Below are 18520 nucleotides of genomic sequence, written 5' to 3'. Positions count from 1 at the left end.
GGCCTTGTTCACTTTCACTCACATTCCATTGGTCAGTACTCAGTTTCACGGCTGAAAACCAACTATAAGGCTGGGATATGTGGTTTGTCCAGGAGGGAAAGGGAAGGGGGTTGACAAACACATGGCACACCAGCGGAACACTCAGATGCCATAAGCTATATATTGCAAGATTGATATTTTTAAGTCCTTCGTAGATCTCAGGCCATAGGAAGGATCAGAACTTAGTGGTTGAGTACATGGTCAAACGGCTGGTATCCAAATCCCAGCTCCATCATTACCAGATGGGGCATCTCTTAGCTTCTCTCTATGCCTCAGTTTTTTCATCTGTAAAGTGGGGATAATAATAGAAGTACGGTCCATGTCAGAAGCAAATGAAGCAACATAGGCAAAATGCTTAGAATTATGCATGAACATAATAACAAAGTATGTTAAATACATTTAAAAAAACTGAGACTAGTAACCAGGGACCTCAGGCCCTCTGTGGTATGTTGTAATTTGGGCATGTTGTCATCCAAATGGAGAATGTTTCTTTTAGCTCAGTTGTTTATTGAGCAGCTATTGATTGTATCGTGCCAAGCATGACAGAATCTGAGTAAGCAGGCTTCTCACTGAATCAAAGGAAACAACATGTTTTTCCATCAAATTTGCCTTTGAAACGCTGGGACTCTTAATCCACGTTCACACCAGCATTGTGATCTTGGTTCCCACTCCCCACATCCATAGATTCTCCTGAGCCCCTCAGAGTGCAAAGTGGCACTGGCCCAAAGGGCTCCTTCTCTACCCCCATCGACATCCATTGGGCCCTGTCAAGGCCATTCCCTTAATAGGTGTCATATCTGTCCACTTGGTAGGCAGTCTGCTTCCAATCTACTCACAGGAACACACTACCTCCTCCAACTATGATCTGCACTTCAGAATAATGCTTGATTAAAAACCCACATGGGGCAACATGCAGTGACTGCTCCATGCAGAGTCCCCCTCCCAGGAGCCGGCTGGGCTGACCAGGCTCTTTCTCTTGCAGCTCGACGACTGCACACTGCAGCTGTCCCACAATGGCACCTACCTGGACCTGGAAGCCACCCTGGCAGAGCAGCGGGACGAGCTAGAAGGCTTCCAGGATGACGCTGGGTAAGAGCCACAATTGTCTCTGCTGACTGGTCCTGATCTCCCAAGAAATGGGGGGAGGGGCCCTGAAATATTTTGGAGAAACCTTTGGCCTTCTTTTCACTTGCAGTCACACAAAAAGAAGGGAGATGCAAGTGACACCTGTAGTCACAGCAAACTCTTTTGCATTTTGAGTAACTCATTTTTTTTAAATAAACATTTTATTACAGTTGACATTCAATATTAGTTTTAGGTGTACAGCACAGTGGTTAAACATTTACGTAACTTACAAGGTGATCCCCCGATGAGTCTAGTCCCTACCTGACACCACCTATTTGAGTAACTCTTCTTGACAAGGCTACTCAGGGGTAGGAGCATTTCTGGTATAGTTTAATTAAGTATTTGGTATTTACATCCTGTTCTCTTTCTCTTAAGCCAAATATAACTACATTAATATTTTTAAGATTTTAGTGGATTGACAATTGTTTTAAACATTGTTTTTAATGACAACTCATTGGATATATCGTTTTCTTGCCAGATGCCCTAGTAGATCATGTTATATTATATCATCTTTTGAACTCATTACAGTGGAAAAAACAATTATTATGTTAACTAACATCAAATCACTTTGAGCCTATCTAGAATTGCTTAGTACTTCTGATTGCTCAGTCTGAATAAAGCAACACACATACAAAATCAAAGATGTATCCAGAAAATAAAATCTCTGTAGGAATATACTTATACAATTAACCATTCCTATATTTATTAGATTACTAGAGGCCTGGTGCATGAAATTTGTGCACTTGGGGGGGGGGTCCCTCAGCCTGGCCTGTGCCCTCTGGCCCGTTTCTGTGGGGAGCGGGCCTAAGCCGTCAGTCGGACATCCTTAGAGCTGCTGCAGAGGTGGGAGAGGCACCTGCCACCGCCTCTGTGCTCACCAGTTGTGAGCCTGGCTTCTGGCTGAGCAGCGCTCCCCCTGTGGGAGCGCACTGACCACCAGAGGGCAGCTCCTGCGTTGAACATCTGCCCCCTGGTGGTCAGTGCAGCCCCCTGCCTTCTTCTCTATCCCTCATCCATCTTGAGCCACATATATCTCTGATTTTATCACCTTCCTCCTTAGAAAACTTCAGGGGCTCCCTGTTGCTTTTCCAATAATGCCTAGCTATTTTGATCTGGTGGTCAGAGACCTCCCCCACAGTTGTTTAGACATTACCTTGCTTGAGTTAAAAATATATTACTGTCAGATAAATATTTTCAGAGAATACTAAGTTTTCATGAACAGCTCAAGGGAAAAAAATGGGAACCTGTTAGTGTTAGTCTCCTACTTGACTCCACTATGTACTGATGACTTCCTGAATTTCCCCTGTTTTATTACAATTCATGGTCCATTTCCCCTAATTGTCCCTCTGCTGCTAAAACTCTACGAGGTCAGAATTAGACCTGTCTTACTATCCAGTGCCTAGCATTTTCTCAACACCTTATAGGCACTGAGTGAACGCTGGTGGCCGGTAAATGAGAAGATCCCAGGATGGATTCCTGAATGTCATGACCATGAGCACTAAGAAAACCAGGATCCTTGGTGGGAACCAGCAAGGTTCTGTGAGGACGCCTTTCCTGTCTCTGGAGTGGTTCCCAGGGCCACACCAACAGTGCATGGGGAAACACCTGGAAATTGCCATGGGCTGTACACACGTGAGGGCTATCATTATTAGTTCACATCAGATTCTACTCATCATCACTTAAAAAATGACTGCACAGGCATGCCTCATTCTACTGTGCTTCATGGATGTTGCCTTTCTTATAAACCGAAGGCAAGGTCCTTCACCAGCAAAAAGATTACAACTCACTTTATTTCGAGACTTGTTTTATTGCAAGACTCTTATTGCCTTGGTCTGGAACCAAACCCACAGTATCTCCCAGGCTTGTGTGTACTCCCCCACCATCCCAGGAGTATCTGGCAAAGGCACTTTAGGTTCTACTGAGGATGTACATTCACACCTTTGGTGACATGAGGGTGGTTCATGCAAGGGCACCTTCAATCCCAGGTTAAAAACACTGGCTGTGGTTGAAACAGCACCAACCCCACAGCAGGGAGGACGCATCTGCTGCCGTCCTCTGGCCGTGGCCTATAGCTCGCTCTGTCAACACCAGCATCAGGAGCTGGAGGCTTCTCCCTAAAGAGCCAGGGCCCTGCTGCTAGGTCAGCAGAGTAGATCCTGGCTTCCTTTCTTCCTTTGTTCCCTTCTGAATCATCACCTGGCCTTGGGCCCATGGTCCTTGACCACATTTCTGCACCCTAACAGCATGCGATGCTGGGGAAATGAATGATGGCGAGAAGGCAGGACTCACGGCATGGGTGACTACAAACAGGGGAAGGTAGCCCTAAAGCTTTGGGTAGCTGCGCATTTGACAGGTGTACCACAACTCACCCCAGAGCAGGTTTTATGGCTTTGAAATAGTATTCATTTGTGGTGCCTTACCCCTCGTCCTTTGGAATGTATGCAGGATGACCTTCTCTTTGTCCAGAAGAGCGTGAAGAAGCCACGCTCTTTACTGCTCTCTGGTGGGGAAGCCCCTCTGTCCCTGGCCTGGATTGCAGAAGATATGCCAAGATTGACTATCCTGGCACTGCCAGCTCACCCCGGTCACTCCCAGGCTATTGACCACCACTGAGCGCTGGCAGGGCTGGCTCGGAGCAGCCTACAGGCTGAGCCTTCCTGCACAGGTGGGAGGTGTCCATGCACATCTGCAGCCTCACTTGGCCTGAGCATCCCTCCGAGGTTCTCTCCTGGAAGCGTGGCATTTGGCGGAGTCTGGGTGCCTGCGAAGTCATGTCTCCCACGAATGGGAGTTAAAATATAATTTCTTCCTAGTTAACAATTGCCCCTCATAGGCACGAAGAGGTCAAATGAAATCGCATTCTTCTCTTGATTTCTTTGTGTAAATCATAGCAAAATATTCCCTAATGAGACCATCTGATGGAGACACGGGACCAGCTATGGGAAAATGATGGTGTTTTCCACACAATGTGCTCGGAGTGAATTTTCCTTGCTGGAGGAGTTTGTTTCTTTGTTCTTGTTCATTGCCCTGCTCTTTTATGCCAGGACTAAAAATTAACTCACCCCTTGTTTAGAATGATCACTCAAGCTATGGCTAAAGGGAGAAGAGGGGAAAGACCTTCAGAAGTGGAAGGACAAAGCAATTATTCTGCTGCAGAGGGAGCCAGGCCTGGTCAGTGCCTTCCAAGGCCAGGGAAGTTAGCGGAAACAGGAGCCCCGAAGCCTCTAATGATTATGCCTGACCCTGCCATAGAGTGACCTGGCGAGCCCAGTTCCCTCCCTGTGTCAGCAGGGATTCCAGCAGGGCCTCTGGCATCCGAGGAGAGCATAGTACAGGGCAGTGTAGCCTAGTAGTCAGGGCATGGGCCTTGTGCTGAGTCTCGTGGCTGTGTGCCGGCTGGGTGGGCCCCTTTTAAAGAGCTTTACCAGGAGCCCCACCGGCAACTTCCACATCCAGTTCACTGAGGACAACTGTGTCATGTGGCCACTCTTGGGGGCCAAGGGGACTGGAGAAGGTGGTTTTTAGGTGGGTATGATGTCACCTCAAACAAAATTGGGTTCTCTTGATGAGACAAAAGGGGAAAATGGAAATTGGGTAGGTAACCAGCAGGGTGTGCCTCAGCAAGGAGAGAGAAAATTTCAAAGACAGGGCAGTTAACACCATGCCCACCACAGAGAAGCCAAGTTGTGAGAGGACCAAGGTCAGACCAGGGTGTTGTAGGAGATTTAGGGAGAGAGGAAGCAGAATAGTTGTGGGTCGGGGAGAAAATGGAGGAGTGAGAAGGCGAGACCGCAGGATGGCCCCAGAGCCGGGAGCTGTGAAGGTGTTCAACCAAGGTTTCTTTCCCATTAGGGGCACCTGGGGATGAAAGGCTAAAACTTTAAAAATCTTAGAAGAAAATAGGAGCAAGTTTTCATTTCTTAGGTATGACACCAAATATGTAATATTATTTTCCCACTTTACAGACAAGGAAGCTGGGGCTCAGAGAGGCTAAGTAACTTGTCCAAGATCACACAGCTGGCTTCAGCATCTATGCTTTTCACCTCTACTGTCTACGAGGAAAGACCAGAATGCCTCTGGAGGTGAATGTAGTAGCCACTGGCTCTCTTGAACTTGAAGTTTTTGAGCAAATAATCTGAGCTAACACTATCTTTTCACGTGCTGATGACTAATTCAAATCCTTCTTCAGCTCATTATCCCTCAGCCAGAACACTGGCTGCGTCTCACCGCTCCAGAAGCTTAGTAAAAGGAAGCATATTCCTGGGGCAACTGCTGAATGGGTCCTAATTTCTGCTTCTGCCACACGGTCAAACATGTTTTCTACTCTTGATCGAAATCATAGTTTAGTTCTAATTTGAGTGGAGGAATGTTTGGGGGAATTATTTCTGCTGTTGGTTGCAAGAAAAAGTCATCAAGTCTCTGGTTGCATGCCACTTAATAAATTAATGTATGCACTTGCTCTTATAGCCACAAAAAGACTTCATATGTTATTCTTGTAAAAATACTTGAGCCTGACCAGTGTGGTTCAGTGGTTGAGCATTGACCTATGAACTAGGAGGTCATGGTTCGATTCCTGGTCATGGCACATGCCCGGGTTATGGGCTCAATCCCCAGTAGGAGGAGTGTAGGAAGCAGCTGATCAATGATTCTCTCCCATCATTGATATTTCTCTCCCTCTCCTATCCTCTCTGAAATCAATAAAAATATATTAAAAATAAATAAATAAAAAATTCTCTTGAGAGACTGGGGCAGAACTGAAACATGGTGTCAGCCCTCTTCCCCGCCCCCCCTTCCCCGGGTCCCACCCCAAGGCCGTAGGCATGGTTATAGGAGAACCTTGGTGGATTCTGAGAAGCCAGGAAGTTTTGGAAAGTTCCTTCACCAGCAGCACCCTCATATCGCTGGCATGTTTGCCTTGATTGGAGTTCCCTTGAATTGAGTGTCTATTTTAGATAGTTTTCTTGTCACTTGGGTAGCACTGGCCTTGGGTGTGGGCCCTTGATTGGCTGTGGCTGATCTCCAAAGTGGTGATGTTTCCCTGGCAGTGGCTGTGCTGATAGGAATGGAATCTGACTCTCCCTGGGGAGTTTCAGGTCAAATTAAATCGCTTCTGCCTTGGGGTCACCCTGCTGCAAGCAGGCGGATTCAGAAGGAGGGGCAGCTGTGAAAGAGATACAGCATGTCAATATCAGGGAGGAAAAGATCACTCAAGTGTTTATGCCGAATCCACTGATTTTTGGAACATGGAAGCTCCGTGAAAGCAGATACCAAAGTTTGTATTAAGGTTCTCTAGAGAATAGAACCAACAAGGTATCGATTACCCATCTAATCTTTCTAATCTAATCCATTTGGTCTACCGAGTGTATCTAGAGAGATTTATTTTAAGTAATTGGCTCACTCCATTGTGGCGACTGGCTAGTTTGAAATCTGTGGAGTGGGCCAGCGGTGTGGAAATTCAGGTAAGAACTGATGTTGTCGTCTGGAGTCCAAAACCTGCAGGTCAGGCAGGATCTCCGGGTTGCTGCTGCCTTGAGGCAGAGCGTGCATCGTGCATCTCATACAGAGTGGAATGAGGGAGTAGATGAAGGAGCACCCACCAGGGAGGTGATAGGAGCACAGGCTCTGGGTTGCACTGCCTGGGTTGAATCTGAGCTCGTCACTTTCTAGCTGTGTGACTTCAGCTATGTTGCTTAACCCTTTTGAGCCTCAATTTCCTCATTTTAAAAATGGCAATAATGTTACCTATTTTATAGGAATTTTTTGAAGATTGAATCTGTATAAAGTACTTAGACGCTTGTCCGGCACGCGATAAGCATTCCATGAAGGTTAACAACTGTTATGAATATTATTTTCCAAATCCAAACTGACATAGTATCCCACTGGGGGCAGGGGAAAATCTACCCGTGATTATTTAATTTTCCTTTGAAAGTTTTAGCCATGAAACAGAAGATAAGTGCATACTTCCTACAAAAAGCCTGGGGATAAAATGATTATTTTTAACAGATGACATGATTATGCCCATAAAAGAATTGGCCCAAGGATTTTTAGAATCAATAACAGCAGTGAGATGGCCATGTACAAAGGAAATGCATGAAAATCAACTTTCCTCTAATACTAATACATCAGCATTAATCAAATTTAAAGGCATTTTATGATGGGTGTCCTTAATACATTGATATTTAATATATATAAATAAAACATTGAACTTCCTGTAATCCTTGAAGTCTTAGGAGAAACCTTATTTGGTCCTGTTAAATTATTTTCATAATTTGGTTTGGCAATATTTTCTTAGATTTTTGCATTTTAATTTGTATGCGTGTCCTCTTTAATAGATTTTAGCATTGAGGTTAAACCACTGAAAAAAGTGGAGAGGTTGTATAGTGAGGCTTGTCACTGTACAGCAAAAGGCAGGCTGCGGCTGGTGACTGTGGAGCCAGACACTCTGCCTTCAGGCCCGATTCGACTTCCACCAGCCCTCTGACTTTATGGAGGTTACGTCATTTCTACAGGCTTTGCTTTCCTCGTCTGTAAAATGGGCACAATGATGGTACCCACATCAAAGATGGGAGAAAGTGGAGGTGGGTGAGGCAGGGGTGGGAGATGAAGGACACCTTCTGGGGACCTGCCTGCACTCACCGCCACTCGTCTCCGCCTTGGCCGCCTCCCTCCTCTGCCAGTAGCTCCTGGGATTTGGCGCCTCAACCCCTTAGGCAGCTTCCATAGACCTTGGCTCTATTCTGAGAATTTCCACAGTGATTCCTCCCATCTCAGGGTTTTGTGTAGAGGGGCAGACAGGGAAGGAGGTACAGAATTGGAATGATAAGAGAGAAAACTACTACAAAATACGCCTTTTTTGTTCTGTGGTCTCTTAAGTTCCACCAGGGTTTGGCTTAACCTGTCCGATTGCCTGGTTTCTCAAGGCACAAGCACAGGAAGCACGGCACCTCAGAGTGGCTGGCCTGCCAGGGCCGCCTCCGAGACTGTCCTGGTTTTCATGAAGGCGCCGGGAATCCTAGAGCGACAGCCCCACACTCTCACTGGGGGACTGCAGAATTCTCTGGGAAAACTTAAGCGCTTCCTCAAAATGTGACTTTGCAGTTGTTTGAAGATAAAAGTGAGGGCCCTTTGAACTTTCCAGAACTTGAGGTATTCTGAACTGTTTCCCCGGCCACCCCTGCTTCCCCACTCGGGGCATCCAAAGCATGTGCTCTGCCTCCCGTCGTCTGGTTTTCATCATCGACTCCTAATGCTGATAACATGGGCCACGGACTGAGGGTGCTCCAGGTTTGCTCTTCCTCGTGGTTGGGGCCTGGCTCCCCTCAGGGCTTCCGCAGTCTCTGCTCCAGCTCTGGGGGAGGCCCCCCCCCCCCACACACCTTTTCCAGCAGTTCACAAAGAAGGCCAGGTCGATCAATGATTGAGCGCAGGGCACCCACTGAAACTTTCTTCCTGGTACCGTCACAGGAATTGAAAGAGTGTCAACACCAGCATTGTGAGAGAGAAAACCATTTTGTGTGTGTGTGTGTGTGTGAGGAAGAAAGTTTTGAAGAAATCTGCCCTCCTAGGAATCTCAAATCCAATTTCTGAAGATGGGTCAAGGGCAGTGGATTTGTTGTAAGCTCCTTGAGACTAGTGCCTTGCACACAGCATATGTAAATCAATCAAATGAACAAATCGGGAAGGGGAAGGGGGAGCCCTGGGGATTTGAAGGGACCGGATGCAGGTTCTCTACCTATAAGCAGCTTCAGGGCGGGAGGCCACTGCATGCTTTTGTAGGACTATGCAGCTGGCTTTCCTTTCTCCTTTAAAAGAATAAAAAAAAACAACCTTTGACACCATACTTTCCCCTCTGATCTGGTCTCAAGCATAAGAAATAGAATTGTTTCATTGATGACGATGAATCCATAATCACAATACTAGCAGTGTGCCTGGTGAGATGTCTGTTCCCGTCCCCTCCAAACAACTGTAAAACCAGGAATTACTGCCAGACTCCTTTACAAAGGAAGCCCTGATGGGCAGGGGTGAGAGGCCAGAAGAGTGATGGAAGGGCAGTTCAGCCACCAAGAGCCCCAGCGGCTTCCCTGCTCCATGCTGGTGGGCTGGCTCCATTTTACCTCTGCCCATTGGCTTCCGCTTTCTCCCAGTCTCAAAGCCTTTGCTACCCCCAGGTAGCCAGGACTCACGTTTCTTCCCATTTATCATCTTCTCTGTCACCTGCTCAGTGCTTTAGTTCTCCTTTGCATAAGGGGATGAGCCCTGGTGGGAACAGAATTGGGGAGGGGCCAGCTTTTTGCTTCCTCATAAGAAATGAAGTGAGAAGGAAACAAAAGTGAAGTGAGGTGTGTAAATTGGAGTTCCCAATAATAAATAGCCTATAAGCTCTTTGGTGGATTCTCATCTTCCTGGAAAGGATAAAAACCCAGTAGTCTTGAACTGATACACAGAAAAGCAACTCTTTCTGATTCCCCCACTGCATGTGCCCCTTTCCTATATCCAGAAAAATGTAAAAATAGCCATGGGAATGATCAGGCCGATTTGGGTTGTTACATTCCTGGGATTTCACTTTATGGGCACAGATTTGAAAATTTTCCCAACATGGTCAAGCATGAGAACACGCAAACTCTGTGGATGGAATGAGTTGACCGGGTTTGGCAATAAAATGCGTGTGTCAATCCAACAGAGTCAAACTTTATTATTTTCTGGAAAGCCCTGTGACATCACATTATTCCAGGAGAGATTCTTGTTCTGTTTGGGTCCCTGCTTCTCTGGAGTCTCTGTCTGGTGGATGTGTCAGAACCTTCGAGTGGATTGTCGGCCTCTAGGCTTCTCGCTGACTCCTCTGATGCCCGTGTGTGTTTTCTCTCCATTAGGCGGGGCAAGAAGCACAGCATCATCCTAAGGACACAACTGTCCGTGAGGGTCCACGCCTGTATCGGTGAGTGACATGTGTAGATGGGGATGCTTGCCATCCACCTTCCGTGATTAAACATGTGATGAGAAATGCCACTCCTGGGAATGAATAGTCGCTCTTGGTTGGGTTGGCTCCTGTCATTGGATCATTCAAGTTTTTAGTGAAGTAATTCCTAGCAGTCGTTTTTGAAGCCCTGCTCTGCCTGATCCCTTTGTTGTCTGGTTAGTGAATAGAGCTGGCGGTAAGACATTGCTGCTGAGGTTCCTTCTGGTGATGCTGGGAGAGATCAAGGTCTTCCTGGGGCTGTGCCAGTGTGAATCTTCTGCCAGTGAAATGCCTGCCATGTGCTTCCTGGTGGGTCTGCGAAGTTACCTGGACAGGAGTGAGGTCTGAGATATGGTTTTTGGTCAGGTGATTGAAAGGGAAACTCAGGTCAGGGCAGGGTGGGCACATGTGGATGCTGAGCAATACGGTGATGCACGTACTTCTGGCTCAGGATGGCTGGCCTGCGGTCACTCGGGAACCCCATCGGGCCGTTCCTGCAGCCATTGATTTTCTTCCAGACCCACTGGTTTCCCAACCAACACACAAGGGTTGAATGGCGATGAAAGGAATTATTTATGCAAACTAGACAATCTCTACGTAAAGCGTTTCTGAAACTGGCTTGGTTTCCTCCTGGCATTGGGCCACATTGAGGCAAGTATGTAATATAGAAAGAAAAAAAGGAGCTAATTTTACTTTATGCATAGAAGTTCTCCATATCTGAGTAATTTCACTTTTACTGAATATACACTGTGGTCTTAATTCAGGCCTCTAATTAGGAGAGGGTAAGTCATCCTGTTGAAGCGCATTCTGCACCTGGAGTGTGGTGTGCGTGGGTGGAGTGGGAGGAATCATTTCTGGTCCCTTCTCCTTCCTGCATCCCTGCTGGAAGGGATGGGGCGAGGGAGCAGCGGGATGTGGAGGGAAATCCGTGTCAGTTTCCTTCAGTTGGTGTTAGGTATGGTGGAGATGCAAGTGCCTGGAGTGACAACCTTTGTCTAACTCTGTGTCCAGAGTAACCGTGCAGCTGACTCATAAAGCTCAGGAGGGTTTGTAATTATTTTGGAAGCAAAGTAAGATCTGTAGGACCTTCAGCCAACATTAACTGTTCGCTTCTCAACTGCCTATAGCACTGAACGACCACAAACCATGTATGTGCACTTGATTATATTTAATTGGTTACACTTTTCCATTTATTTCACATGTATAAATCATGTCTACCTGTAGAAAAGGCCTATGATTCTTTTGGATAAACTCTCCCCTTCCCCCAATGCAGTATCTAGAGCAAATTCAGGCACTTATGTGCTGAACTGTTTAAAGTTCAATATTGGTTGAAATATAACTGGTTTACAGTAGGACTTGGGGCATGAGCATGAATTCGCATTTCCCAGAAATAATAAGGCAGTGGAAAGCAGATTTATACTAAAATGGGCTTGTTAAATATCCTAATGAGCTAGCTCCTTGAAGAAAATTCACGCTTTTGTAGTATGGGCTGACATATTTTAGTGTAGGAGTTTTCTAATTTGCTGCCATGTTATTGACTCGCTGCATGAATTGATGTATTCCCTAGTCCCATGTAATGCATGTACTAGTAAAACCCGTATCTTCTCCCTTTGGCATGCTGAGCACCTCTGGCCGGTCCAGCCCACTCTCTCCTAGGACACTCAGGACTTTCTGCTCCAGGGGGTGAACTGGGTGCATAGGGGGTCAGTGTGTTTGTTTCAAACCTTCTCAAGCCAATTGCACTTGCTATTGGAATTTTGTCATTCAATGAAATGGTAACACAAATATTTTATAATGTGAGTGTAAAAAGTCATTGCTTTGAAAGTTCATTGACTATTTTGGAAAAGAATCAAAATTAGTACAAAAGCCTTTCTGTCAACATAAGTGGGTTGTGACAAGTACACAAGGTGTGAGAATGTTGTAAAAATGTAGGTTTCTGCCCTGGCCAGTGTGGCTTAGTTGGTTGGGCATTGTCCTGTGCACTGAGAGGTCACTGGTTCAATTCTCGGTCAGGGAACATGCCCGGGTAGTCACCTTGATCCCCAGGAAGGGGTGTGCAGTAAGCAGCCAATTGATGTTTTGCTCACGTCTGTGTTTCTCTCTTTCTCCCTTCCCCTTACTCTCTCTCTAAAAAATTAATAAAGAATCTTAAAAAATAAAAATAAATAAAAATGTAGGATTCTGCCCTGGCTGGTGTGGCTCAATGGTTGAGCGTTGTCCCATGCACCAAGAGGTCATCGGTTTGATTCCTGGTCAGGACACAAGCCCAGCTTTCGAGCTTGATTCTCAGTGGGGATCATGAAGGAGGCAGTGAATCGATGTTTCTCTCTCATGGATGTTTCTATCTCTCCCTCTCCTTTCCTTTCTCTCTAAAATCAATAAAAACACATTTAAAAAATGTAGGATTCTAGTCTTCACAAGTATTTTTATTCTTGCTTGACTTCAAAGAAGCTGAGATGGGAAATCATAGGCCATGTTATTGGAGTGGTTCATGAAAGAAGGTCCACGTAAAGTTCCAGGTAGTAGATCCTTAATCATAGAAACATCATCGTCCAAAACAGGGTATATAAGTGTGTCCCCTTATGTGCTATAAACAGGATGACCAGCTGTGGCTCATCACAGGCAAGTCAGGATGGTCAGTCACTATAGCTGCAAATTCAACTGAAGTTTTAAGGTATGTGCTAGTATATGTCATTTTTAAAGATTTTTCTGATTTAATCAGTTTTCACCACTAATTGGGTCTGAGTGTATCAGATGAGGGTTTGATATACCCAAGAAGGCAAAGTTTTTCCTTTGTATGAAGAAATCCTCTTTCCTATTATTTGCAGGATCTGGAAAAGATTTATTATAATAGCACTAAATATTATCCTCAGGAATGTATGCATCATGTGTATGAAGTACCAGCCTCCATTGTGACGTATTCGTTCCCTTCCCAAATGGCAGTATTAGGTGAGATTTCTTGGGGATGAAAAAAACCCAAACCTGGCACAATCTTCAGGCAAAATAAAAAGGGAACACATGACTCGGGGGACGGACAAAAACCTTTCACATCAGTTGTTTGAGTCCTTGTTTCTTTTCAAGGTTATTTTCCCTCTTCACAATATGATAAACAGTTGAGTTATTACAGGCATTGGACAATGGCTGCTGTCTGAGGCTTACCGCCCCATGCGGCTTCCCCAGCCATCTTCCTTTCCACCTCACAGTTGGATTCAAAGGACCCAGGACAGCTTTGGCTCATGGGTTTAAGATGCTATCAAGTAAATTCCTCGAAAATAATGTTTTCCTCACTCTTCTCCTTCATTCCTGTTTTTATTAAGTGTAAGAATGTGTAGAATCCAGGACTGCGTGTTGATGAATTGGAGGTGACATGCCCTGGGAGTTCTCCAGTGTTAACTTTGAAACTCCATGCCAGTTGGGACGAGAGCAGAGTGGAGCCTTCATGGTTAGCAACTGAGCAAAACTCAAGAAATGAAGGCCAAGGGCACTGCTTTGCTGGTCACAGTTAGCAGCGAGATAGGTCTTCTTTAACAGCGTAGTAGTTCTGAAGCATTTGGCAGGAAGTTGGAATGAGATTTTGGTCAGAGAGAGCCCCCACCCACAGCTTTTTACACCTCTATTCTCCACTGTAATTATTTCTTTGCACATTTTTAGTATGACCACTCGAGGTAACATATTGTGGCAAACAGCGCATGACTTGCCTTCTGAATCTAGCTGGTCAGATCATGGGCATGAGGTTACAGATATGAAAAAAAGGAAAATCTACGATAGGCATCAGAGGCTGCATTTTATGAGGTTAGCTAGAGAAAATAAATTTTTTGATCCCTGCATGCGATCCTATTTCCAGACACCAGAAGAATGTTCGGAGGGCCAACTGGCTCTGATGACTAACTCTTACCATGGAGAGAAAAGGAGTAGAAGAACTGTGGGTGAGGAATGGAATCGCGAATTAAAAAAAATAAGTTTGAAGTCATCAGGATCCTAATGCTAATGTCTGAATGTTTTCTACTAGCTGACTTTGAAGGCATTTTGTTTGGCTTAAAACTTCTGCGCCTCGGGTTTCTGAAGCAGACCCTGTTTTCCCATTGAGAAAACAAGCCCTGCCGATGGGTGGCCCGGGACCTAGAAGGCCAGCACTGTAAGTACCCGGCCTTGGTTAAACAGAAGGATAACAAATTGGCTGAAGACTCCAATGTGTCATTTATGTGAATAGTTGCCAGGAATAACCTGGCACAAAGGGTCTTCAGAGACATGTTCCCCAACTAGGAGATGATGAGGTCTCCCATGGAGGTAGAGGTGAGGTAGGCAGAAGCTGGCCAGGTGGCTGAAGTGACGCCTCTCTGCATGAGATTAGTCTCACTGCTCGTTCAAGTCAAATCACAGGGATCAAGACGACTTTAAAAGGCAAGAAGACAAAGTAGGAGGTGGCTGTTCATCCCCTGATGCAGAAAAGTAGCCAATTTCCAGCAGAAACATGAATAGAATAAGGCATCAATATATCAATTGCCAAGTATTTCCTTCTCAAGGGCTAAATCAGACAGCTGTGTGTTTTGCTCCCAGTGGTTCTCAACCTTCCTAATGCCACGACCCTTTAATACAGTTCCTCATGTTGTGGTGACCCCCAATTTCATTGTTACAAATTGAACATAATTAAAGCATAGTGATTAATTACAAAAACAAAATGTAATTATATATGTGTTTTCCGATGGTCTTAGGCGACCCCTGTGAAAGGGTCGTTTGACCCCAAGGGGTCGCGACCCACAGGTTGAGAACCGCTGCTCTAGACTGTCTAGCAAAGAGGTGAATGACAGACAGTGGGGAAGTTCTTCAGGAAGAACTCTCTAGTGCAAGAGTGACTGAGGGGACTCTTATGTGCACAGTGTTGAGGAGGACCCCAAGGCCATTGTGGTCTTAATGGGAAAGGTCCTGGCTTTGAACCGGCTTTCATTGGTGGTGATGGTGGTGGCGTGGGTCTGTTTGGTGTGATGACAGCTCAGGGGCTCGGCACGGATTCTGTCCAGTGTCTGAACCACCTCTAGCTTCAGTGTGGAGCGCCCTGGCCTTCTGTATTCAGAGGGTGGGGAGTGGAGCTGTAATCTGTGACCCTGACCTCCTCTACCTTTCTTCCCTAATCCCTGCTCGGTTTTGCTTTTCATTTTGAAGCTGGGGTGGGGGTGGGGGCGAGTACTCCTTCCCCCGTTGGTGTCTCTTCCTCTGCGCCCCTGTGAGCTGGTTTGCGTGGCCGAGCCCGCCTGGCTTTGCAGGGAGGCTCCCCTCCAGCTTCCTGCTACACTTGCCCCTCTGGTGGGCTGCTGAGTGACACTAGACTTCGGAGCATTAACTGGATTCCCATGTGGTCCTTATTGCCCCTTGGCTGACTATTGGGAATGTCCATTAAAACTAGAGGTTTCTGCCCTGGCTGGTGTTGCTCAGTGGTTGGAGCTTCGTCCTGTGCATCTGGAGGTCACAGGTTCCATTCCTGGTCAGGGCACATACCCAGGTTGCAGGTTCCATCTCCAGTCAGGGTGCATGCAAGAAACAACCAATTGATATTTCTCTCTCACATTGATGTTTCTCTCTCTCTCCCTCCCCCTTTCTCCCTCTCTTTCCCCTCCTTCCCTCTCTCCCTCCCTCCCTCCCTAAAATCAATAAAAAACAAAACAAAAACCCCTAGAGGTTTCCTTCTGAAACCAGCAAAATCCCTTTTTGACCCTGTCGGGCCCAATAGCACCCGGTGGTGGTTGCAGGTGGGAAGCCCGTTAGCACCGTGGGTGCTGAGACACCTGAGGCCCGGGTAGTGACACGTGTTAGCGTGGGTGTCCAGCACCTCGGGGCACTGTGGGTCACACAGGTGCTGCTCATCCTCTGTCATATTTGCAGGCCCCTCACTGGCTGTCCACTGTGTGATGGCAGGAACAGAGTGAAACAGGCTGTTCTCTGGTCAGGAGACCCCGTAGAGCCATTCTTCCTGCTCTCGGCCCCCTGCCCTGCTTCCTCTGACCGCAGCCTCGACCTGGGCTTCTTGCTGACTCTCCCGCATTCCCTCTGGTCCTGCCCCTGGATGTCACAGTGGCCAAGCTGACAGTGTCCTGGCCCTACTCCTCCCTAGTGGTGTCATGTGCATTTGGTCCCATTTCCTGTTCTCTGTTTTCGATGTTGCAATCTATTGGTTCTCCAGAAACCTGGAGCCCAACTCCCACCCCCACCAGCTCCTGCGGAGTCCTCTGGGTGGCGGCTGCAGCCTTGGCACGCAGTGGGCTGGTCTGAAACCCTGAGTCTCCCTTTGCAGCAGGAGACTTGTGGTGCCTGCATTTTTCAAACCTCCTCCCTTTTACACCTCATCAAGTCTGTGACCCATTAAAAAATGACTATTTTTTTTTGCCCAGGGTTCTGTTCTCTAGGTAAAAACAAGCTCTGTGGGTTAATCAGATAAATGCCCCCCCCATCTGTTTCCTATTAGCTTGCCTCAGCTCCCAGGAGGCAGAACCCACAGAATGTCCACGCTGGTCTGGGCTTGGGCAGGTCAGCTGCTGTGTAGGTGGCTACATCTAAGGTGCCTTATCATCAAACAGTGATTGACATGTATGGCCCCCTCCCCCAAAGGAAGGTAGAAAGAATATGGGAAGGATTTAAAACAACCACCAGGTTTGTTAAACTGTGTGAGAGTCTAGTGTTTAAATGCTGGTGGGTATTCCGTTCTGTCACATCCCTGTCCACAGATGCTATGATCTTAGAGTATACAGGTCAGGAAGGATTTCTCACCAAAGGGAAGGGAGAAACTAGAGGATTTGAAGAATGGCCCTACCATCTACAGACATGCAGGTAAACTGGACAAGGAAATAAAGACACATACCTGTGAGAGAGTTAGACGAGAACCTTCCAGATGGAGCTGGAAACTCAGACCAGCTCTGGGAATTCAGAGATGTCAGGAAAGGAAACATGAATAGGAACAGACATTAACTGAACCCCAGGAAAGAAAGACAGGAGCTTCATTACAGCAGCTTCATTTCTATTAGTGCTCTTATTTAAATTGCTCATGTTTGCCTCGATAGGACTTCATCTTTCACCTCTAAGGAACATAGGATCATAGGATTTGAGCATGTGTTAGAACCGTTATCAGTGTGCTTGCTTTGCCCTGGCCCAGTCATTGCTTATATCCTTAACAAGGACATGACATTCTGGCAAAACAATGACAGTAGAAAATGTAGTCCTGTTGGTGGGGACACCTGAAGCAGATGCTACGAGACCAGTTACACTCGTAGAGTGTGCTGGCAGTTACACTCCCAGCTGCCCTCCAGCAGGGCCTTCAGCTATGCCCAGAAAACAACCCCCTCGTAAGGGAACCATCGTGCTTTTGAACAGTTTCTACCAGAGTCTCTACACGTGCTGCCCCCACAGGCCTACCTGCTCGTGGGCGTAATGCTAACCCCAGTGGCCTCTGCGCCCATAGCTGTCCCCAGGAAGAAACAACTTCATTTTTGTCACCGAACGGAGTTTATGTTGGGAAACAAAATGCTTTGTCTTGTTGATAGAAATCTTGACCTGCAGTGGGCCTGGGGGCTAAAGAGAGGCAGGGAGGAGGGCTCACAGATGTCTTGCTAAATGGAGGTTCTTTTTTTTTTAAAATTTTTTTATTGATTTCAGAGAGGAAGGGAGAGGGAGAGAGAGATGAAACATCAATGATGAGAGAGAATCATTGATTGGCTGCCTCTGCACACCCCCTACTGGGGATCAAGCCCCCAACCGGGGCATGTGCCCTGACCAGAAATCGAACCATGACCTCCTGGTTCATAGGTCAGTGCTCAACCACTGAGCCACACTGGCTGGGCTAAATGGAGGTTCTTTGAGGATTGGGTGCACACCCATATATTTTTCAGGTCTTACTGAGAGACTCAGAATGGATTCCTGGGGAGGGGGATTCTTCGGGCGTTTTACTGATTTCTGTTGTGTTATGAATACCCAATGGGAAATATTTTAAGTTGGGGGAAAATCAGTTGAAAAGCATTAGTAGTTCAGCAAAAACATACCTAATAGGAAATACTAGTTCAGATTTAATTCGAAGAGGAAAAGGTGCTGGGGAATTTGCTGCAAGGGCTCTAGTCTCAAGTTTATGTGCTGGAGTAATAGCAACAGAACAGCAAAGGAGAAAATTAACTAGGTTAGCATAAATGCAATCTTGTTATCATAACTGAAAAAACGGGAAAACTCTGTTGTTAATTGTACAGAGAGGTGATGGCATTTATCTGCATCCTTGTAACTGGATTGTGACCGTGTGGGCAGAGAGAATCTATTGTAGGATTTGGGGGCCATCTTGGTGGGACAGGGTATGGTGTTAGGCCTGCAGTCAATACTCCAGTCATTTCTTTACCTTTTAAAAAGCCTCTGCTTTAGACTCAATGGTCA

At 46.4% G+C, this 18520-nt stretch overlaps 1 protein-coding gene across 1 annotated transcript in view; it reads left to right on the top strand.

Annotated features, from left to right (window-relative positions):
• Positions 1–236: 236 nt before the first annotated feature.
• The window catches only part of FHOD3 (formin homology 2 domain containing 3), a 327675-nt gene continuing 309391 nt past the window's right edge, over positions 237–18520 (top strand). The window contains exons 1-3 of the mRNA XM_023750800.1: positions 237–251; positions 1022–1128; positions 10035–10099. Coding sequence (XP_023606568.1) covers positions 237–251; positions 1022–1128; positions 10035–10099 — 187 coding nt within the window. The remainder of the gene's footprint in view (positions 252–1021; positions 1129–10034; positions 10100–18520) is intronic.

This window comes from Myotis lucifugus, unplaced genomic scaffold (genome assembly GCF_000147115.1).
Source record: "Myotis lucifugus unplaced genomic scaffold, Myoluc2.0 scaffold_16, whole genome shotgun sequence".
In the NCBI taxonomy this organism is placed as follows: Eukaryota; Metazoa; Chordata; class Mammalia; order Chiroptera; family Vespertilionidae; genus Myotis; species Myotis lucifugus.
This window is presented reverse-complemented; position numbering and strand designations above follow the sequence as displayed.